The following is a 23,314-nucleotide window of genomic DNA, read 5'->3' as shown; positions in this document are numbered from 1 at the left end:
AGACTTCTAAAACATTGGTTTCTTCCATGAAAAGACTATTTCAAAGTAAGTGTAATCTATATTAAGTGTAATTCTCCTTTCTGGGAGGCTGGCTACTGCCACGCCATGGCAGCCTGACAGGCAGGTCAGAACCAGGGGCAAACCTACAGCTTTGCACTGGAACTCAGCATCAAACCCAGAAGCTGGCTTAAATGCTGTACCTAGAGCTTGACCAGTAAGTCACAGTATTACTGTCACATCAAAAAGGCGTCTAAATACAGCCACAACTCATGCTCAGTGTTCTGATCAGTAAGAATAGCTAAGAAAATCTTCACTGACCAAGTGACTGTCTTTACTGACTACACTTCACAGGCTAAACTAACTGGCCATCCACAGATTCTGCTATTTCTCCTCTGCATTTTCATTTTTGCTCTACAAGTTATCTGAAAATTAAAAGCAACACAAGCAATATATACACAAGGGTACACTTTCAAGAGTTCTTTAGTTTCTGCACACTAGAATATAACTGGAGTAATTGACATGTCTTTACATCTGCTTAGGAACACTCGTGACAGTGTGACAGGTAAAATTACACTTATTATCTACAGGTATCCTATCCAGCAACTTTCTTCTTAACCATAACTATTAGTGAAGTGCACCTTTGCTAAATGATCTATTTACAAACGTAAACTATGCAATTAAAGTTTTAAAATAAATAGACAACCTTTACATTACGTAGCAACCTGACAACAAGGTCAAGGATCACCCAGCTATATCTTTCAAACAAAATGATTTGCGTACATTGCTCAATTTTTTTTGATGACATTCCTTGGCTGAATCTATTCTGCAAGGTCTTCCTTGTTTTTCTTCCCTTACGCTGGATAATTGTGTAAAAACTCCTTGAGCTTTGTTGGATAGTCTGTCATGACTCCAGTTGCTCCAAGATCAAATGCCCTCTTGTATTCTTGTTCTTCATTCAGTACCCAAATATACACCTGCAGTATGGAAGAGAAAAAATACATTAATACAGGAAATCCTTAAAAAAAAAAAAAGTGACTGTTGACCTAAATTGTTTCATGTGTGACAGAGATGATGCCACATATATTTAAAACAATTAGACTGCAATGCCAAAGACAGACACACACACACACAACAACAACAACAACAACAACAAAAAAAAAAAAAAAAAAGGCAGCTCCAAACAGGTAAGCAGTTTCAAAAATTTGCAGGCTGAAGTTTTAAGTGAAAAAAAGTCTTAACGGGATTTAAGTTTTTTAAACCTTTTTCCAAACCTATAACTCTTCCTTTGAAACTAAAGGACTGCAACTGTAACAGCAGAAGCTACTGTTTAGGAACCAAAAAGAAATTTGCAATGCTAGTAACAGAACAGACTTGTACTTCCGAATACATGCTGCCTACACTTCGTAAACAAATCTAAAAATTAACAAATTCCATCAATAGTGAAAAGCTAGGTAGATTTTTGTAAAAGATTATTCTAATTGGATGCTACCAAGTGTTTTGATAACAGAAGATTAAGATTAAGAAATACATTTGTTTTAAATGAACTACATAGGCAAATTAATTCTGGCAGAGAACATGAACTCATCTTAAGGCCATACCCAGCTGGTTCAAATTCTCACTAGATCAAAAGGAGATTTCCTTTAGTTTTGCCACACTATACCTGAATGCCCCGAGCAGTGAGGTGGTCAAAAAGAGCTTTCCTCATTAGCAGTCTGCAAAAAGGAGAAAAAAAATATTTGTTCAAGAAAATTCTCAACATCCGTTGACCTTCTGTAACAATTTTTTCCACAGAACATTTAGATTCAATGCTTTCTACAATAAAGGGATTTAAACTACAGGAAATGTAGTTTAAACAACTCAAGACTGCCTAACGAACATATCTAGAAATTTGCATTAGCTACAGATATTTATATCAACTCTCCTGAAAAACAAATTCAGTGGGCACCTCCTTCCTTGTACAGATACCCTTGTACGATGGCCAATGAATCAATCCCTCTGCTTTCAGAATAATTTATCCTTCCCACTAGAAGAAATGAAAGCTACTACACAACAGAAACTAAACAGAGTATTCAAGAACTATTTTAGGTCAAACTGGAATATTCCCCACTGCTACTATGCCTCAGTATATTTCAGTGTACAAATAAATAGATGTACAGGAACATCAATGAAAGATTTGAACATGATTTATGCTGCACTGACAAAAATGCTAAAAGAAACTGAAAAAATCATAACTTATCAAGTAGTTGTAGCAATAAATTACTCTTAGTTGCTTAAGCCAATTGTCGATGTATAAACAAAACATGATTAAAAATTTAATAAGATTAAAATCTTACGTGTCAGCTAGCCAGATAATAAATTTCTGGCTTCTTGACATCTTCTGTGGTTCTTTCAGCCTGTTGAAGAAGAAAAAAAATTACCAGAGCACAGATTGAAATATTCAGATTTTCCTGTGAAAAAAAGAACCATGAAGAATGATAAGCATACGCTTTATAATCTACCCTTCCACCTTCCACCAAGGACACAAGTGGACTGACTGAATTCTAGCTCTGAAAGAGAGACATTACTAAAAAACTTTTAACATGATGCGGTCAAACTATCACCAAGAAGAATGGACTCCTAACTTAAGCCAGTTACTCAAATAGGCCTTAATACCCCTTAACTTTTTCATGAAATGAAAACGTTAATGGTTGGGACTCATATTTCTCCAGATCCCCAAAAAAATTAATACTTCCAAGATAACTTTAATCCCTTATCATAAATTTTGATACAGCTCCTTCAGAAAGTACTAGATCATTATCTACCTATCTACTTGGGCAGTGCATTTCCCTTAGAAACATTTTATTTCAGTCTTTATTCAGCCTGAGGTCAGCGACTCAATTGATGCTCAGGTTGGCGCTATCATGCAATAGTTTATCTACCGTTTTAGTGTAGCACCCACCAACCAGCTCTAACTCACTTGAGGATGATGGAAGGCATAGGAATTTCCAAGAATTCTTCCTTGAAAGGAATGAACGGCAGCAGACCAGTGTAGAACAGGCCAAGAAGCAGGAGGACACGTTGCAAACAGAAGATGATGGGAATATCAGCATTCTGCAGGAACCAGGAGAGAAAGTTTCTAATTTATCTTGGCAGATTGTTGAATTTGTTGCAATTGAATTTACTCATCTTGTTTAAAATATATTTTAAATACGTTAATGATACTTGTTTAAATTTTAGCACTCACACCTAAAAATTAAACAGCCAAGTGTCTACGTTATGCATGCCACTGAAATTAAATTACTCTTTCTGGTAACTCGTAATCCAACTTTTACACAATTTGAAGGGGAACAGTAACCTGAAAAGGTGAAGTCTCAGTAGTCTCCAGTACCGCTTCTGTGACCTGACAATTCAGACTGCGCAATACCACGCAGCATTTTAGCTTTGACTCATATTACCAAAAAGACCAAGCTGTGCTTTGATAAAGAGCTTGCTACGGTTTGGTATTACATCAGCTTGCTCCACAACAAATTTTAGAAGAAGCTGGTTTATGAATCAAAACATTCAAGCATTAATGAACAAATGCAACTGTTGTGCAGGTAGCAAAGTGTTGTCCTGTTTCAGAGCACAGATAAATCAGTACAGTATCTGTAGTCTTAACTATATCAGTTTCACTCATCTGCATAACTCCCTTGGACTAAGCATAGCTTTCATTTAATTCTAAATTGTACAATTTCATAGCACAAAAAGGAATAGAATTTATAGCTGTAAAACAGCTTCATACCAATATATGGTGTGTGGCAACTGATACCCACATCCACTATTTTAATAAAAAGAAATACATAATAAGCAATCCTTCTAAAATTGCTTTCATACCAGATTAATGATGTGCAATACTGGCACTAGGAGGTCCTGGCATAGAAATGTAAGTCCCCATATATTACAAAACAAATATAAAATGTGATTATGCTTTATTCCTTAAAATGTTTTATTGCAGAATATATGACTGTTAATTGTGCTTGACTCCATTCTGCTTACTACACTGTTACAATAAATTAAGTGCAAAATTTCTGATCATAACTAAAAGTCTGGCATAACTCACTTGATCTTGATTTACAGGGTGCTTTTCTGTACACATCACACAGTAACAAGCACGCAAGAACAAAGCTCAGCTGTATCCATTCTTACCTCCTTAAGACACTTTGATACAACCTCGTAATTGACATTCCCCCATACCGTCAAATGCTCTCGTTTATACTGACTCACCAGCTCTGAAACCTGCAATATAGAACAACAACAAAAAGAAACCTAACATGTATTCATTGAATATTATGTGCGGAATAGCTTAACTGAATCTCTACTTGCTAATTTTCGAGTGTGTAAGTCATTATAGAAAAGATAATTCTTCTACACAATCTCCCATTTTAAACTGATTATGTTGCTTTGTGTTCAGGACAACAGATAAAAGGCAGTATCACTACGCCTACAAGAAAAACTGGATGCCAAAACAGTATCTCATGGAAAGCAGGTTTCCTCTTCCATCATAAGCACTGATCATTACAATTACATCATGTTTCCATGCTGCATTTGTAGGCAACGGTCCACAAGAAGACCCTTCATATGAAGTACACAACAAAGATGTTTCTAGCAGTTTGGCATTTCATCATTAGTTTTATGCTGAGATAAAAGGTCAGTAAAGAGCTGTTCACTAAACATCCTGCACTAGATCTCTTTGTTCTGCATTACTTCATATGTGGTGCAAAATCTAACTCATGAAGGACAAAGCTCCCCAAGAACACAGACCTGAGTGGTTCAGACCGCTATCAACTCCAAAAACTTCTTTTCTTTTGGAATTTCAACATCCCATGACATTCAGTCTCATTTAAGCACATCTTTTCATGTACCTTTTTGATCAACACATTGTTGTTCACTTTGATGTCAATGTTGACAGGAGTTTGTGGAAATGCCTCAAACACCTCTTCCAGGAGAGGAATACGGTTATCTTTTCCCTCACAGTGACATTCTGGGGAAAAAAGACAGTTGTCACTGCTGTGACCTTTTATAAATATGCTGTAGATAAAAGCTGAGATGTCAAAGCATTTGTCATCTTAAAAGAAAAAAATAACACGATTCCTAGAATTAGCACATTTTGGAAATAAAAACAAACAAAAAATCCACCAACTTCACTTGGATAGCTGTAGTTAATTATGGCAAGCTCACTTCCGTAATGAAAACGTATGGAGCCATTTTCACATTTGGGGTCAAACTATGTGAAATTCAGTTGTAATTTTGCAACAGCAGAAGTGCAGGCATTATTAAAATCCTGAACTAGCCAACACGGACTCAGTTACCACACACCAAATGCAATGAGATTAATATGAAATAAGACCAAATGAGAAAAACTTTTCCTTCTAAGAAAATGTACTGGAGAAGCATACTATGTAAAGGGAACAGGTGGCAAAATACAAAAATGTTAGTGCTTGAAATTGCTTGTGGCTCTCTGTATTACTATACATAAACAAAAGATGTATATGTGTGAAAATAACATATTGTGGAGCTCAACTTGGTGCATTTTTAAGTATTTTTCAATTTTGAAACTTTTTTGCACACTTTATTTACATTGCAGTCCCAAGAATCACAGTTTTCAGAAGAAAGCAGGTTGATCTTTTTTGAGGTTTTCCTCTTTCAGCAATATTTATACTGATCTTTAAGTCATACATACAGTAACTACTATACTCTTTTAATTCTCCCTCTGAAAATACCTGTTTTATCTGACATCTCATATTCAAGCTCAGAGTGAACCACCACAAGGGCATTTGAATTGTAAAAAAATTGCCTTTGCTTTCTCTGTTTTTGGACAACAGAATTTTAATCACCACCCTCTGAGGAGGTCACAGGGGAACTAGAAAGCAGCTGCAAGACCTAGACAAGCAAACAACTGAGATGTTTACTTGGAAAAAGATATCTTACATCTTAGATTTAGTCACTGTCAACCAGTATAAAAAAAGCATGTATTTTAGTTTCTAAAGCTACAATATATTTTGTCACTTCTCTTCTCTAGATACTTAACATTTCTCTTACCCAGATACTGATAGATGCAAATACACACTTTTCTATTCCCTTTGCCAAAAGAAGAAATTGTCACATGGATATTAGTTACTGTAACTGTGCACTAAAACAGTAAAAGACAAAAACTTACCTTTCTGAAATGTGACATCCAATTTGCAGAGATATGGTGGAAGTTCCTGAAAAATAAAGAGGAAAAAAAAAGAAAAGAAGACTAAATGCAAGGATATAATCATGACTTATCTTGAAAAAGTCCAAAAACACGTCATTCATAAGGGATGCAATTTAACTGTAAAGACAAAACTCATTGTTTTTGTTTTTGTTTTTGTTTTAATCTCTTGCCTAAAAAGTGATTTTGCAAGTGTAATGTTCATTCATAGTTGAACTATTCGGCATTTTTGAACTGGCATTACCTGCAGCTGAATAAGGCAAGATGTTTCCAGATACCAATCTCAAAGTTCTGAGAATTCCACTTACATATCAGATGGAAAGCCAGTTCTGCAAAACAGGCTTTTAAAACTGTCAGTGCAGGTAGGATTCCTCTACCAGCTTTGCCCATTAAAAAGCCAGTCATAGGAGAAGGAGCTCTTGACTAAGCTTCCTTTGTCACTGGTATGGCAAAACAGGCCCGCCTCCAGAGAGCTATTCATCCACACTGCAGTTGGACAGAGTTAATAAGCCTCTAGAAGTGTGCCTGTTTTTATCCCTTGACTACATTGAGAGCCTAGTTCATGTTTTTTTGGCAGACTAGATGAATCCTTTCCTCAGGTTTTGGATACTAAGCGCACATCCCCTTCCTGCCCACCCCAGCCATTCTATGAACACAGTTCTAAACACTTTTTCTTCAACTTACAGAGTATTTGAGGTCAGATATATTGACATCAACTCCAGTTGATCTCTTCAGGTTCTCATCATGGGACACAACCACTTGCTCATCCTTCGTCAGGTGACAATCCAGCTCCAACATGTCTGTTCCTATATTAACTGCACTGGAAGCAAAGAAGTCTGCCTTGAACCACACGTGTATTTTCTACAGGTCCAAACGTACCAGGTACGTGTTATTCAACTGAACTAACCCCACAGAAAGTGCTTTAGATGCTTTATGATGCAACGCATCCTCACAACCTTACTGCCAAGCAAGAAACAAATAATTCTGTTGCAGCAGAAAGCTGATGCAAGAATAAACAAAGCACTATGAATCAGAAACGGGATTTGGACTTGGGAGCCTTGGCTCTGCCTTCCACAGAGATGGAGTGACACTTCTGTCTGTTGTAGCCTACCGCCTCAATACTGAGAAATCTACTTCTTTTTCATTTTCATTTTTCTTTTTAATTGTTTCATAATGTTGAGTGTGATGCTCATCAGTATCAGCACATTTATCCCGAGAAGACAAGGGCTTGTTAAAAAGAACAATTATGTAGTAAGCATAAACAACATGACAAGGATAGGAACACCTTTTTTACTTCCTCTAAGTTAGTCAGGAATGGAAGGCTCAGTACATTACCAATGGGACGTTCACATTTTGGGCTTTTTCAGCTAGCAAAACTACATATTCTTAAAATAATTCGATGAAAAAATAATAAAAGTCATTAAAACAGCTGCTTATATTTTTCAAATGCTGCTGAATTAGCTAGTCATGTTCCAAGCCACTTTGTAAAGTCCTAATCCAATCCCAAGTTTACCCTATAAAAGCTTAACTAATAAGAGAAGAGGTAAAGAAAGCAGAAAGTGGTAGTAACACTGATGAAAAAAACTACAATAAACCTCCTAGGAGAAAAAAAAAAAAAGCTTTCCTCTAATGAGAAGCAAATCGCTCATTTCATTAGAAAGGTACTCGGAAGGTATCACTCTAGCGGATAGCTGAATGTCTCAGCCTGAATTTTGAACACTTCCTTTAAAACACTGGGCTGCTCTTTCTGAGCAAATCTTTAGTATCTGTGAGTACAGCCTTTTCCTTAAGAAAAAGGCTTTATTGACTGCTGAAGTACAGGCGTGCCATAAACATTTACAAGTGCAGGAACAAAAAAAAATAGAACATCCCCCCACAAGCATTTAGCACAATTTCTGGTCCAGCTGGGATAATGTTCAGGAGGGGGATTGTCAAATTAAAGCACTTTGTTAACTGTTTTCCGGTGCCACTAATTAGGAGGAAAATAAAAATCCTATTAGGCAGCCCGTTCTGCACAACCCTTCCTCCTGATGAAAAGCATCTCCAGCTATACTGCAGGAGATGTGCCAAGTTTGTAGAGGCCATCCCCACGTAGCACCATGTATTACCATTTAACCGTCCACATTTATTAGAAATATTACTGTTTAAAAAGTTCATGACTGATGCTGAATGGATAAAGGAGAACAACTACTTGCCTTGTTAACAAATTTGAGCATTTGCCAGGCTCTTACCACTAGCCTGCTGTTAAGAAGCTTCCTTAAAGTGCTGAGTTTTTCCAGCTATAGATCAGTTTGTTCTGCAGTTCTGTACTAATCTAAAAGACCTAGGGTGCTGCAGAGAAGGCTCAGTCTGGAGAACATCTGGAGTGAAATGTGTTCTGATCCAACTGCACCAGAACTCCAGTTGTCAAGCAGACTCATAGTTGCAAATTAGGATGGTAGAGCTCTTTGCTTGTTTAACTCCAACTGCTTTCAAGCAATAGGAAATACCAGGAAATATTTAAGAAATGCCTTACCTCCAAAAATAATGCCTTAGGCAAGGCCTAAAGTAGCAAAATGTACAGAGTTTATAAATACTAAGCTAACAACATACACTTATTGCTGTAACTGTAGCGTTTAAACCTCTCTCTTTAAGCCCAGTATGATCATAAATGTAAATACAGTAAGATAAGAGAAATGTCTGGAGAGTTTACTTAGCAGCTTCCCATCAAGACAATGTTAAACTACCTTTGCACTAGGGACAATTAAACTTGTAAACAAAATAAGAGAACATCTTTTATGCCAGATCTCCAAATCCTTTAAGACTCTACAGATGGCTCCTTTAGTTTAAAAAGAATTATTCTACAATCTAAAACCACTGCAGAAGCATTTAAGTGTAGCGTAACATGATTACAACCCAAGAAATCTGGAGAATGTTTTATCTATCAGGCAAACAAAAAATACCAGTTTTGGTACAAAGAGCTGATAATTGCTTTCAGGAATATTTGTTAAGTTACGCTGATACAGAACTGGAAGTTACCAACAAAGGTTTTCTCCCCTACATCCCCCCCCAAACACTTTGTTTCCATACTAGAGCCATTTCTTTGTCATCATGCAACAATATTAAATATTCCACAATCCCTTCAGTGCAAATAGCATACATAAAGCTACCTGCTTGCCAATAGTTTCGTTACTACGGAACCAAGGGGACAGGTCACATATTCCAGACAAGAATTCTCTTTTGGATTCAACGACATCAATGGTCAAATATGCCTTCCTGCCAGAACCTGCAGAAACAACTCGTTCAGGCACACCCTATTTGGCTTCACACAAAATCTGATGGGTTACAAATTGGTTTATACCAGCCATCTGAGCCAATCCAGATGATTTTTCATCATGTGGATCACTGGTTTTCTACCCAAATCCTTTTGCTAGCTTACTAGTGGAGATGGCAGTGAGAGGGTGAGAAGGACAAAGCCTTCAGCCCTTTGCAGGGAAGCCAGAACTCTCTCCATTGTCTAATGCAAGGTAACTGCTGACTCTGCTTTCTGCAGAATATGCCTTTATCGTTCAGCCACAACAATCTCAAAACAAGTAACTGGACTTTGCTATTGGCAGTTGTGATCAGTTTAAAAAGTGGACCTCAGTGCATTTGTTACACCACGGCTGTAAAATGATTAAAATGGTCAGAAGAGAAACAGACAGACGCCTGTAATTATCACAAAACAATCTGACTCCTAGTGCAGTCCTTACCGTAAGTACTACAGCCTACCTCTGAGAATGAAATAAAAATAAGTTGTGCTACAACTTTTCTTCTTAAGAGCCCTCTGCATATAAAGCCGGTACGATACTAAATCAAAATTCAGAAACGGTTAAAAAAGAAACACTTTCTGGAAAGTGTAGTAGGACAGCTGAAAAGAGGCAGGCCAGCAGGAATGAAACAGAAAGCTATGCTAAGCTTCCATGGAGATAGAAAATACCGCAGTACTTTCAATAGCACTGTTTGGTCGGGAAAGCTGGCACTACTCAGCCTGCAAGGAAGTGTGCAAACTGATGAGGCTACTTACACAAAAGAAATTTTAAAGAAACAACACACAAACAAAAAAACAAGAACAAAGAGTAGCCCACATAATTTGGTCACTACTCTTTGGCAGCTGGAATTTTAGATATGCTGCTTTTTCAAATGTTTTTGGAAACACTAATAGAATTTATTGCTTCTTAAATGCTGAAGGCTTAAAAGGCTTTCCAGTACCAACTCAATTTTAAAGCCCTACCTAAGAGGCTTTCACACATTGTTCAAACAAAGTATGTGTATGAGGTTAAAAAAAAAAAACATAACACAAACATTTTTAATAACTTAATGGGTAGTATATTAAAAGTTTGTTAACATTAAGACTTCAGTCACAATACTCCCTGAAAACAAGTGATTAACCTTTGAAGAGGAGGGAACTGAATTCCAGGAATCTGTGGAGAATCTAAGAGAGGTGCTTACAGCTGTAACAGCAGTCAGCAAGTTCATCCTACCACCTGAAATCCAGCCTTGTAAACTAATTAGCACACTGGTACAGACCGTGATCTGAAATACCTCGAGAAATATCAATTTATCTAGGAAAAAAAAAAGTCTATGATATTAGTTAGAAAAATAGCTTTATAATGACAAATTGGCAGATTCAACCTCCATTAGACATGGAAGTAATATTGTTCTGTGTTTAATTACTTAGAGGAGGAGGTGGCCTCAAGAGTTTTATTTGCAAACTCCAGTCTACTACATTACCATGTATAAATCATAGTTTGTGGTTTCCCAATGTCTTCATGTTTAAATTGGAGTAATGTTTAGCAATCCATAGTAGTCATTCAAAGGAGAGATGACTTTTAGAAATAGGACACTGTAACCCAAACAACTGATGGAAGCCCGACCTTTTTGTGATTACTTCACTCATTAACAACATGACAACACCACAGGAGCAGGTGTTATTGGTTCCGTTTGTACTCACTGGTGAAAGGCTGCCATCGTGTTCTCCAGATTCTCTCCAGCACCTAAAAATAACAAAAAATAGAATACGAACTAAATCCTTCTCCTTCCCTCAATCCCAGAGGAAATAAATACAAAATTAATGGATTAAAGATGTACATATTTTGAATAAATATTTGGGGGAATGAGTATGAAGCTGAAGCCAGAAATCCCAGCTGCTGCTGACCCACTGGAGAGACCCAAGAGAAAGGACTTTGTCAAGGTTAAACAATTAAAAAAAAAAAAAAGTTATCTTTGATTTGTATAATACTTTGAATATGCAAACTGAAGTGTTTATTTTACCAGCTTTTGGGTGTCCTGTTTTTCCTTAAAAGCATTGTGATTTGGCTAAGACAACATGCTCTGCGGGCACAGTAAGGGCATTATGCGTAAGGTCTACTTCAGAGCTACTGAGAGGAGTAAAAGGGAAGGTGACAAGGGCTGCGGGGAGAAGACTGAAGCTGCTATTCCCTGAACAAGTAACCCAGTTGACAGTCAAAGAGGTGACAACCTTTTTCAGTCCAAGGAGGCCTCCTGAAGTGGTGCAGCTCTGTCAGTAGAGACTGACGCTGCCAGCAAAGAGAGGTCTCATACAGCAGGAATGAAACACAACTACTAAAAGACAAGCAAATTATTTTTTCTCTCAGGCAGGAATAAACTCTGCAACTCAGAAGCCATCATTCTCTACGCAAAAATCTTTAAAAATCAGCCTGGTGAGGGACTGGAAAAGGTTGTGCCTTCTTCCCGCCTTGGCAAACATGCAATACTCTAAACCGAAACGCAAAACAACTTCAGGAAGATACACGGAACGATGAGGATATCCAACTGCTCTTTGCAGTGACGAATGCCAGGCTTTGTAAACAACAATTACAGAAGCTCCAATAAGGCCTGGCCTATTAAGGAGGCTTCACCATTACACACTTATCTAACGCTGTGTTTAGCTATTTAATTAAAGTAACGCAATTCTGTGCACACACAGCTGGCAATTTAATATTGTTTTTATCAGGTTAGCTTGCATTGGTAAGCTTACAAAGGCTTAACTGACTTTGAATCAAAATGACAAAACCTCTGTGGTTTAACATAAACCAAGATGGTAAAATCCACAGCAACTTCTGTGATTAGACCTTCACCAATTTATGAAGTTTGATTGCAGAATTAGGAATAGGCTGAGTGGCAGAAATGACCTAGGGATAAAAGAGAGCAAGAGAATCTCATCAAATACTTCCGATGATTGCCTAACAGACAGGAAAAACCTGCGTAAGACCTGAATGATTATTTTTTATTGCAGCTAACTTTAGTTTTAAGTTTTAGGTAACTTGTCGGTTGTGTGTACAGCCCACACATCCTGAACTACAATAAAGGGGGGGGAAAAAGTGATCAAAACATTATCCTAACATTTCTGGCAGAAACTTACAAAATTAAAACTTTAAATGACTGCAGTAACAAGTTGAGTGTTAGGGAGGTAGGCGTGGTGAGTCGAAGCAGTTGGTAACAAAAAGCCTGACTTGTGTTTTGGGGAAATGAGGAAAAAGTTTAGAGATGAGCTGAAACGGGAGCTGCAAATCAGCAACATGGGTTTCACAAACCACATTCAGGAAAGGGAACTACAACAAACAAGCTTTGAAAGCACCCCTGTGAGACACGTAGGAATCAGCCAACCACTGGCTCAAGAAAACAACCCTTACAAATTCTGGGGTGTCCCCTGCTGTGCAAGCAGTGACCACCACTAGGAAGAATGAGACCATGGCTGGAGCACGGTGTTCAGCTCAGGGCTCCACAGTACAAGAAAGACATGGATCTACTGGAGCGAGTCCAGAGAAAGGCTGTGAAAATTCAGGGATGAGAGATTCTTGCATGCAAGAATCAGAGAGATTCTTGGCGGAGAGCACTGGATTATTTTGCCTAGAGGAGTTCAGGGGAGATCTTATCACCACGTATAAATAAATACCTGATGGGAGGGAGTAAAGATGACTGAGCCAGACTACTCAGTGCTGCACACTGAGAGGATGAGAGGCAATGGGAACAAGCTGAAATCCTGGAAATTCAGGTTAAACATGAGAAGAAAAAAAAAATTTTATTCTAAGAGCGATCGAACATTGGAACAGGTTGCCCAGAGAGGCTATAGTCTCCATCCTTGGATGTCCCCAAAACTGGGTCCTGATCGACCTGCTGTAGGTAGCCTTGCTCTGAACAGGGACGTCAAGACATGACAATCTCCTAAGGTCCCTTCCAACCTCAACTATTCTTTAATTCTGTAAAAATCTCGGACAAGCTGAATATACACACTTATGTCCGAGAATGCTACCCCAGGTCAAAGGCTCTGCAATCCACACAGCTGGAATTGACATAGGACTCTAGCACAGAGTACCAATAAATCTTTATAATTCTCAGACATGAGCAATTTTAAAACTATGCAGGAGTAAAGAAATAATTCAGGGATACTTCCACAGAGGAGCTATAACCTGAGATAAGAAAATTCCTGCATGAAAACAGAAGGAAAACCAAGCCCCGCAGACTTACAAAGCTTCACGTGCAGAGGTTTATCTTGGGGAGGACCAAGACAAACAAATTAAGTGTTACCTCGAGCTCCTAACTTCACCGGAGTAATGCAATAGGAAACCTGACACTGCATCTGAAGCTACAGCATGACTAAAGCCAGATGAGCACCTAAGTCCCACAGGAATTTAAGTTACAAGATAAACACTACACAGGGTGAAACGTAAGTGATCTTCAGTCTCATAGTACCCAGTGAGTAAAAGGCTGCTGAGTTGTTTAAGGAATGTACTTCTACCCTGGGTGTACTTCTCCCTATACCTGCAGACAGGAGCAATTTGAAGACCTCGGACTTTGTCTCTGAACGCCTAATGAATAATAATCCTCCCCTTAAGTAAGGCTTTTCTACCGTTCTAATGGTGCTTAGTGCAACTGGCCTAAACGCCTGCATTTGAGGCTTAGGGCTGTATATCTTAACTAAGGTCATTGCAAAGAAGTGAGAACAAAAGAAGATTAAGGTCACACCAAGTTCCTACAAAGTCATCCGCAACTTTGAAACAGCTTGCAAATTAACAAGCAGGTAACATTCAAAGTTAAGAACCTTTGTGGAATGAAAAGCCCTGGTAAGTAACAGCTAATATGCATATTCCAAACCAAAAGGAGCATTTATGCTATACATAAGTCTATGAGTTATAACGAAGGCTAATCTATCTCATAAACCAACTAAAAGAAATCCATGTAGTAAGAGCTTGAGGAGATCAGCTCTAATTTTTGCATTTGAATAATTCAAGGCAGAGATAGTAGCTAAGGACAACTGACTAGACCTGTGATCAAACACTGCATTAACTGGCACTAGAACCAACATTTAAACTGAGCATCCGTCACATCTTCCACACAATCTAGAGCAAAATGCTTACTAGAAAATCGATTGACAGTATTTCCATGAGCTGCAAGGGGCAGCAGGGAACAGGACATAGAATAGAATAGAATTTGCTCCATTTTTTCCTCCAAATACGTAAAGAAGCTAGAAAAAACTTTAGAAGCACCTTTTGGCTATTTTATATAGAAGCAACCAGCCTACCCACCAGGCCATGGAGGAAGGCACACGGAGGGGCCAAGACTCACAAAATGGGCTTGGATTTACCACAGCACTGAAGCTGGAGCTGTCTCCAGCAGCAAGGGCAGCAAGAGCAGCATTTCTCCTGACACCAGAGGGCAAAGCAGACGGGCGGGCAGAGGCAGGACGGCGGATCACAGATGTTTCACACCTGAGCTAAGCGGCGGGCAGCATCTCGCTAGGAACAAAGCTATCGTTAACGCAGAATCCCTAGGAGGAAAGCAAACCCCCGGCTGAGAGGAAAACCACGAAGAGCGACGCAAAACGAGCTGATTGCGGGCGACGCGTTCTGAGGGGGAGATGACTTCGGCTTTGAAATCGAGCACCGGTCAGCAGGTGGCACCTAAAATTAGGCTACCGCAGGGAGGTTTAAAGGCAGCCCGAGCGGGAGGGGAACCCCTCGGCGGCTGCAGCCTCCCCCCGGCGGGGCCCCGCTCCCCTTTCCCTCACTCACCGCCGCGGTGGGAGATGTGCCGGCAGCGGAACCGCTGCCTCTTGGGCCGGTGGAGGAGCCCCGGGCACTTGAGGAGAAGCGCCGAGGTGAGGACGTAACCCCCCAGCGTGGACAGCAGGTAGAGAGTGGCCGACATCCTGCGGCAGGGAAAGCCGCTTCGCTGCCCGCAGCCGGCAAAAGCGACGAGGCGGAGGCGCTGAGGGAGCGGCTGAGGCGAGGCAGCCGCTGAGGGAACGGCTGAGGAACGGCCGCGCAGCCGCACCGCCCGCCCTCCGCCCCCGGGCCGGCAGCGGGCCCCGTGCGCAGGCGCGGGGGTCCCGGGCCCTTCCCGCCCTTCCCTGAGGTGATTTTGCCCCCCGCGGGCGGTTTGTAACCGCTGGCGGCTGTCGCCCCTTTCGCTTTGCCCCCGTTTGGCTCGCTGTAGTGCTTTTTATTTTATTTCCGTGCTGGAGCAGCCAATTTAATTGGTTAAGGAGGGTTGGGGGGAGGATTGTCTTCTCAGCAGGCAGAGGGAGGTGTTTTCCGCGCATCAGCGGAGCAGAAACCAGGTCTCGAGTCCGGTCAGGTGGTGCAATTATTATTACAAGCTGGCAAATTAAATTTAGCGTGCAGTCTCATTAAAGACAAATATTCTGGAAATTAAATTAGGTCTCAGGATACGGCCGCCTAGCAATAATACATCTTACCTCGACAAAAAGTTTGGAGTTGACTTTCCACGACTAATTTCTCGTCACAGAGATTTGCAAAGCTCTGCCAATTTAAGCATCTTGTCATGCCTCTTTAGGATAGTCACATAATTACCGGAACTCCCATAATTTGAGACTCACACGAGGCCAAAAGCTTCCTTTTAGCAACCCGAAGTCTGTTTAATCACGAGTCAAGCTCTCCTGACAACTTAAGCTGCAGTTGCTTATATTGACCAAACTCCCAGTGCTTTAATTTTCACAAATTTACCAGCAGGTTTAGTTTCCGAAGAGATCTGTCATTCCAAAGCATGAATTTAGGTCAGCTTTTTAACAAAATCTGATCTATGAATACAAATGCCATAAAATATTTCAACTTAGTATAGAAACAAGCAGTTTCTGGCTATGCTAGTAATATAAATCAGAACTGTAATTATTTTTTTAAACAAGACCAAAAGTGAACAATTTCTCACATCAACACATTAAGAGCATCAATTCTTTGCAGACAAATAGCTTGTTTAGAAAAAGAGAAGAGATTTTGCTTATCGTTGTCTCAATATAACACGGGAAAGTCTTGATTTCAGGCAATGGTCATTTTTAAGTATTCCTAAATAACTGCATAGAAAGACACAATGGGGAAAAGCATCATCATTGGAACGTAATAATACAGGCTCAGCATGATAACCAGCTTTTATTTTTTTACATACAAAAATTGAATTAACAGAAGACTTACATTTTTTTTTCTTGGATTCCCTTCTCCACTTTGATATCTATTTCCAAAATGTGTTCCAGTGAAATACAGTGGGGTTCACTAGATCACAGTGATAACTGTTAGGTAACAAACACGAATCAAAAACCATAATTTAGGTTGAAGAGTCTTTTTAAACTAAAATCACTCTGCCAGAACAATTCTTACTGTGTAATCGCTTTCAGTATTCCTCGAAGAACTTTGTAACTCATTAATTGTTGGCTTTCTTTTGGAGGAAAGCAGGGTCCACGTTCTGTCACGTATGCATAAGGAAATCTAAGCACCCAGAGTCCATCAGCTGGAAGGGTTATTTCCTGTTTCTCAGGGTAAAATACAGGGCAAGGTGGTGGCCCTGGCTGAACCTGAAAACAAAAAGGAAATGGGTAGATAATTAAACATCATTAGAATAAAAACTTAAGAGCCGACTGAATCTAAGGAGGTCTGTTAAGTGTCTAAGTCTCGCCTATAGTCAAGATCTTACCCACTTCAGCACATCCCAGGACACCACTGTGCCACTACCATGAGCCATCCACAAGATCCCACTTCTACCATTGACAAGATGCTGAATTTACGGCTGCAGATGTGGCTGTCATTGGTAAAACCTCAACACAAACACAAGCCATGCCCCTCCGACACATGCAACACTGCGTTAACAGGGGATTTCCAGTACTGTAGCACAGACGTGCCTGAACCGTTACCTAAACCCATGTGCTGAAGGATTTCAGCAACATCTAATATAGGTCATGTATAATTCATATCAGAAGATTGAGAAAGCCTTATTCATATGAGCAACTGATGTGTGGAACCTACAATGCACAGCCTAACAGATTTTCCAACTAAAAACACACCCTTAGGAGTCGTAAAGTGTGATATAGATGTAACCTGGGAACAGAAAAAGAAGGATCAGCATAAACGAAACCTTCAATTCTTGCCTCAGTTCCAAACAATAATGTGATAGATTGCTAATGGCATTAATTTTCTTCCACTTCATCCCACTCTCCTCTAAAAAGATAAATTGAAACGCTCCCTGGGGAGTAAGATGGCTGACAGTTTTCACACACAAAACCTCAGAGATTAGTGAGGCAGGAGGACAAGAACAAAACTAACTGTTGCACTAAATTGCATGTTTTTATAATACTGGTGGAATTTTGGCATTGGGAGTCACATTTCAGTCAGTATTCTTCCTTTAACTTCTGGAAGAAACAGGTTCATGTCTGAGTAGTTGAAGGTTTGCCATAAAAGAAGCCAATTCCACTGTTTTGTGATTCAGTATTAAGGAGCTTGTAGCACTTCTCAAACAGCTCAAAGGGCTGCAAGATGTTCCAGAACTGCTTCCCCTCCCACCACTCATATGGAACGCATTCGGTACTGACTTGTACTCAGTAACAATACCATACAATGAGCACCAATATGATTTCTTGCCATATTCTAACAAATAATGACCACCTCTGTACACGCTATTTCATATAGCAGTAATTGAAGGATGATACACCTGCCCAGATGTTACAGCCTTAAAAAAAAAAAAAAAAAAAAAAGCATAAATGGAGTTTTCTCTCCATTTCTTTGATATACACTTGAAATTGGGAAAAAAAAACAACATCCAAGTCAGGGGAAAAAAACACTTTTTCACCTCCTAAATTCAAATGGTAACAAATAATGATAACAAATATCAGCAATGAATCACTGCTTTTCTCTATGACTTTTAAAATCATTAATTTAATTCTTCCACAGTCATTGCTCACTGGTCATCTTTTTTTAAAAAAATTACATTTTTTCCCAATCTGAGCAAATGTTATTAATTCATTCTTGATAAAATAAATATTTTTAAAAACTTACTTTATACGAAGTGTAAAGCTGGCATAAGCCAATCTTGAAGTTTTAAAAAACACCTGTTTACAAACCAGATATGTTGGGTGCTTTTTCCAACTACCACTTTGGAGAACTTGACTGAATTTTTTTGGTGTTGGAAGGAGCTCCTTGTAGCACCCCGCTGACACCCTTTGCCTATCACCTTTGTGCCTTCCAGTCCTGTAACGCTCAAGCTTCTCTCTGCAGTGACCAGATTCCCTTTTCCATTTCTTACCTGAGGCGTTAGCGTTATTTGCAGTGGAGCATCTGGAACCACCACAAAGAGTCTCATGAACTGGGCGTAATGTGGCTTGAGCCCTCGTCCCTGAGTCGACGACAGGATGTAGAGCGGCATGTCGGAATTGAGGGCTTTGATGGCGGATTCCTTCGGCCCCCCGCCCATCACCTTCATGACCTTATCGGGTCCTGAACACATGAACCTCCTGCCACGTGCATCTTCGTATTCAAATCCTACAAAAGCTCGAGCGATGTCATCTCTCCGTCTCCCTCTTCCCATCACAACTGAGCTTCTTTTCGCAGGGACAGCCTTGTTAGGTGCAGGCCAAGAGTTGGTATCTAAATCTCCTTCGTCTTCAGTTCTCGTCCTGATGACAATGTCCCAAGGCATTAAATAGTTTGTTCCCGGGATAAAGCCTTGTTGGTCTAGGCCCGTGTGGAAGTTATAAGCCTTAGCAGGCCCCAGCTTCACCAGTGACCAACTGGAGAATTTGGGCAAAAGGCCCTTGGGGCAGTTGGAATGGAGCATCCCAGGGAGGTACTCGACAGTGGATGCCTGACGATCTACCAGGCTCGGCCTTTTCTCACTTTTGGAGTCCCCACTCTGCCCGTGGCTTTCAGCATTGTCCCCTCCAGCCTGGGCGTCAGGCGGGTACGTGCCCAAGCTGCCCGTCGACTGACCCAGGCTGAGGGCCAAGCTCAGACCTGTGCTTTCTCCCTGAGTCTGAGGTTCTTTTTCTTTTAGTTTCTCGATCTCGCCTTCCGGAGGGGCAGGTGAGGACTCGTCCCTAGCAGGTGCTGGATCAGGAGTACTTGGCTGAAACACAGGAAAATTGATGTGCTCCAGTTTCCCACAGCATTTTTCTTCCAGAAGCTATGAAAAAGAAAATGCGGAAAAAGAAAATTAACTTTCTAATTTGTCTCTGGCACAAGTGAGTTCGGAGCCACGGCATGCAGCAGGTCCAAGCAGGGTTCAAGAGGTGTGCAGAGTGTGAGAATCAAAGGGGCAGTGGAAGTACAGCCCACACACAATGGGCTTCAAATTCACGGGAACCACTACACACGAAGATGCTCCTGTCAGCACGGAGTGGTGCAGGCTGAAATTGCCCACGCAGCCCAACACACAGAGAATTCCTGCTCCCAAGAATCTCTTCCTCAAGCAACTTTTACAACTTGATAAAGTTAAGAGGAAACTTATCTGTGGCCACTTCAGAATACAGATTTTGCTGATGAAGCAAAAGCACTGCTTGAAGCAAAAATAGAGGCTCAGTAGTTACCTGGTAAAAGTCATAATTTGCTGCTTTGATATCAAAGGGGTCGTCCCGAGGAGCTTGTTTCCTTCCACAGTTGCAGGCACCAGTGGAACGAGCCCGGCTGTTGTGGTACAGGATTGGAGGATTTCTGTCTGCTTCTGGCTTCTCACCTGAAAGGGAAATCAAACAATCCCCAAATTAGCCACTAATTCAAGAGATTCTTTGGTTCCCTTCATCCACTGCCTCCTCCTTGCTATACATGTCCATAAAATTATTTATCAGCATCTCCTTCTCTCTTTCCCGCTTTTTATACTAAGTTCCAGTGTAGATTTTACTGCTCAACTGAATCTGCCTTGCTTTTAGAAGCTTCCTAAAAGGCATAAATACTTCTTCAGCCTGCAATACCTATTTCAGTTTCTATCCCTTGACTGAACTCAATCAAACTATTAGAAAGAAGGAGGTGGTGGGCACTTTTACTTTCCTGGAGATTTTTTTTCAGTTCTGTATCTCGTTAGAAGAACTCCAGTGTATCACCTTCAATCAACAATACAGAATCAGTTACTACTAACAGCAAACTTGTTCCTAAACATTGCTCAATATAAGTGGGGTGGTGGCGCCATTCTAAATCAGAATGGTCCCTCCTGGCTGTGAGTGGGCATCTCAGCAGGGCAACACCGAAGCAGCTCTGCTGCAATTAATGACGCTCAAGGAAGATGAAGCTTTAGCGGTGCCAAGCTTCAGTATCCACATCCTTCCCATGCTTTCATCTTCCATAAACACGCAAGAGCTGGTGCTCTCACCCTGAGACATTTTAAAACAGGCACGAAATTAAACCACGAGAATCAATCCTAACCGAGCTTCTTTACCTGCTTTTGGGAGCAGATGAAACTTGTGCACGCAGTGCTGGTCAGTTAGGCTGCGCTCCTCGCACAGCTGGTGCCCGTTGCTCCAGAACTTGTAACAGTCCTCGTTAAGCTGCATGGCGTACTTGTGGAAGGCCGGGCCGCGCGCGTGCTGGCTGTACACGCGCAGGGCCTGCGCCAGCTGGTTCTTGTGGACCGTCATGGTGTAGTTGTGGGGCAGGTTGGACTGATAGGCGCTGTGGGCCATGGGGAGGGCTTTCTGGCAACGATTTTCAGAGAATTTGGTGTCTATGTCTAAATAGCCTTCCAAGACTTTGATGCTGCCCATGATTTTGGAGCTCAGTTCCCCGGTGAGAGAAGTCGGGTCGTCGTCTTTGCCTTCGATGGTCACTTCGTACAGCTTCAAAGCCGCAGCGACCCACTTCTGGTAGGTCGGGAGCTCAAAGTGAGAGGGCTGCGGGTTCCTCCCCACGCTGTCGTCAAAGCCCTTCTTGCTGAGCACCAGCTCCACGTGCTGCCACAAGAACTCCTTGAGGGTGCAGTCCACCAGCTGCCCAGAAGAGCTGGAGCTGCTGCTGCTGCTCTCCGCGTAGAAGGACAGCTGCTGCCTGCCATGGCGCATCATCTGGTACCTCCTGGGTCCCGACAGCGTGGGAGCCAGCAGCGAGTCCGTCTCCCTCATGGTGCAGTTGCTCCTGAGCTGATCGAGCAGCATGGCCACGGGATCCTCGCCGTCCTGGGCCCCCCCAGCCACGATGTACACGAAGGCCTGGTTGGCGGGCACGGTGAAGAGGCAGTTGATGCTCTGGTTGGTCAGCACCCTGCTCTTGCGGAAGATGCGGTAGATCTGATCCTCCAAGGCGTGCTGCAACCTCCTCTTGGGGGAGTGCTTCTTGGGGGGCGGCTTTTCCAGGTGGCCGCAGGGGTCCTGGCCCCTGCTCGGGAGGGGATCCACCTTCAGGGCCCCGTTGAGCTGGAAGAGGAAGAGGAGGCGCGGCGGGCAGGGCCTGCAGTTCAGCTTCCACTCCTTGCCGACCGGGCAGTCCTTGATGGCAGCCTTCAGGGAGGGCAGCACCTTCTGCCGCAGCCCGTCCAGCGCCCTGAAGACGCGGTCGTAGGTGATGTCGAAGGAGCAGGTGGGGTGCACCAGCAGCAGGATATGGCAGACGGAGAAGAGGTAGAGGAGGCTCAGGCAGTGCAGCTTCTCCTGGTGCTTCCAGAACTCATGAGCCTCGGCGTGGGGCAGCGGCCCGGGGCCTCCGGCCGCGCTCTCCCTGCTCTCTGCAGCCGCCAGGTCCCCGCAGGCCTTCAGCAGCTGCGGCGTGTCGCAGATGGAAGTGAGCACCAGGTAGAGCACCCTGCTCTCCTGGCTGTAATACGCCTGCAGATCGTTGTAGTCCTTGGCCGCCGGCTCGCTCTCCGTCCCGCCAGCATCTCCAGCCTCCTCGGGGTAAGCCGGCTCGAAGAGGGGGAAGACCTGCCGGTCGCACACGGTGCTCACCAGGGCCGCCTTCTCGGAGCACAGCTGCAGCGCGGTCTTCCCGAAGATGCCGACCACGCACACCTCCTCCTCGCCGGGGGACGAAGGGGCCGGCCCCGGCCCCGCAGCCGCCGCCGCCGCCGCCCCTCCGCTCCCCTCGGCGCCGGCCGCGGCCGCCAGCAGCAGCTCCCGCAGGCTCACCGGCCCCGGCAGCGGCATGGCCCGACTCGGCACGGCCCCGCACGGCTCGGCTCGGCTCTGCCCTGCCCGGCCCCGCGCCTGCGCCCAGGCCGAGGCGGAGCCTGCGCCCCGCAACGGGAAGCGGAAGGAGGCGGCGGGGGAAATGCGGGCAGGGGGTGAGCCCCTCCGGGTGGGTTGGGGGTACAACCCCGGGGCAGCACGCAGGGGGGAGCCGCAGTTCCCAAATTGCCTCCTTGCGCCTTTCCTGATTGTCCCCAAAGGCTTGGGACAGCCGCAGAGGGCTGGCAGCCCGTGCTGCAGCTGGGATACCGCAACCAGGGGCTTAGAGGCACAGCAGCCTTAAGGGTGGAAGAGACCTGCAGGAGCATCTGACCATCACCCGGCCACCAGTGTCCCATAAGGTCTCCCCTGAGCCTTCTCTTCTCCACGGTAACCCCCCCCAGTTCCCTCAGCTCCTCCTCAGAGGACTTGTGCTCCAGGACCTTCACCAGCTTCGTAGCCCTTCTCTGGACACGTTTATAGGGTCTCAATGTCCTCCTTGTACAGAGGGGCCCAAAAGTGAATACAGCACTCGAGGTGCAGCCTCACCAGAGCAGAGTACAAGGGGACAGTCACCTCCCTGGCCCTGCTGACCACGCTATTCCTGCCACAAGCCAGGATGCTGCTGGACGTGCACAAAGTGGTGGCTCTCTGGAAAGCAGCCTCAAGGTTTGGTGAAGGCAAGTCCTTGTCCTGAG

The 23,314-nt window shown here is 42.8% G+C and overlaps 2 protein-coding genes across 3 annotated transcripts; both read right to left on the bottom strand.

Annotated features, from left to right (window-relative positions):
• Positions 1–462: 462 nt before the first annotated feature.
• Positions 463–15,538, bottom strand: GDPD1 (glycerophosphodiester phosphodiesterase domain containing 1). The gene is made up of 10 exons (XM_084492979.1): positions 15,265–15,538; positions 11,184–11,226; positions 6,896–7,031; positions 6,176–6,221; positions 4,881–4,999; positions 4,165–4,254; positions 2,957–3,090; positions 2,334–2,393; positions 1,661–1,712; positions 463–974 (listed from the first exon to the last, which is right to left on the bottom strand). Exons 1-10 carry the CDS (start codon positions 15,398–15,400, stop codon positions 852–854), a joined length of 939 nt encoding a protein of 312 aa, XP_084349105.1. The 5' UTR covers positions 15,401–15,538; the 3' UTR covers positions 463–851.
• A 1,081-nt stretch (positions 15,539–16,619) lies between these two features.
• Positions 16,620–22,638, bottom strand: SMG8 (SMG8 nonsense mediated mRNA decay factor). Of its 2 annotated transcripts, XM_084492940.1 has the most exons (5): positions 20,900–22,638; positions 20,058–20,203; positions 18,779–19,654; positions 16,864–17,057; positions 16,620–16,775 (listed from the first exon to the last, which is right to left on the bottom strand). In XM_084492940.1, the coding sequence occupies exons 1-5, from the start codon at positions 22,593–22,595 to the stop codon at positions 16,718–16,720; spliced, it is 2,970 nt and encodes a 989-aa protein (XP_084349066.1). In that variant the 5' UTR covers positions 22,596–22,638; the 3' UTR covers positions 16,620–16,717. The 2 variants fall into 2 exon arrangements, with proteins under 2 accessions (XP_084349066.1, XP_084349067.1); XM_084492941.1 differs by having other exon boundaries at positions 16,620–17,057.
• Between the last annotated feature and the right edge of the window lie 676 nt (positions 22,639–23,314).

Source organism: Aythya ferina (genome assembly GCF_964211825.1).
Source record: "Aythya ferina genome assembly, chromosome: 19".
In the NCBI taxonomy this organism is placed as follows: Eukaryota; Metazoa; Chordata; class Aves; order Anseriformes; family Anatidae; genus Aythya; species Aythya ferina.
This window is presented reverse-complemented; position numbering and strand designations above follow the sequence as displayed.

Coding starts and splice junctions, on each gene's coding strand:
- SMG8 (XM_084492940.1), bottom strand. CDS start 22,595: ATGCCGCTGCCGGGGCCGGTGAGCCTGCGGGAGCTGCTGCTGGCGGCC. Junction 20,204..20,899: donor TCATCTGCTCCCAAAAGCAG/GTAAAGAAGCTC, acceptor TTTCCCTTTCAG/GTGAGAAGCCAGAAGCAGAC. Junction 19,655..20,057: donor CAAATTATGACTTTTACCAG/GTAACTACTGAG, acceptor TCTTTTTCATAG/CTTCTGGAAGAAAAATGCTG.
- GDPD1 (XM_084492979.1), bottom strand. CDS start 15,400: ATGTCGGCCACTCTCTACCTGCTGTCCACGCTGGGGGGTTACGTCCTC. Junction 4,255..4,880: donor ACAATGTGTTGATCAAAAAG/GTACATGAAAAG, acceptor TCTATATTGCAG/GTTTCAGAGCTGGTGAGTCA. Junction 1,713..2,333: donor ATTATCTGGCTAGCTGACAC/GTAAGATTTTAA, acceptor TCCTTTTTGCAG/ACTGCTAATGAGGAAAGCTC.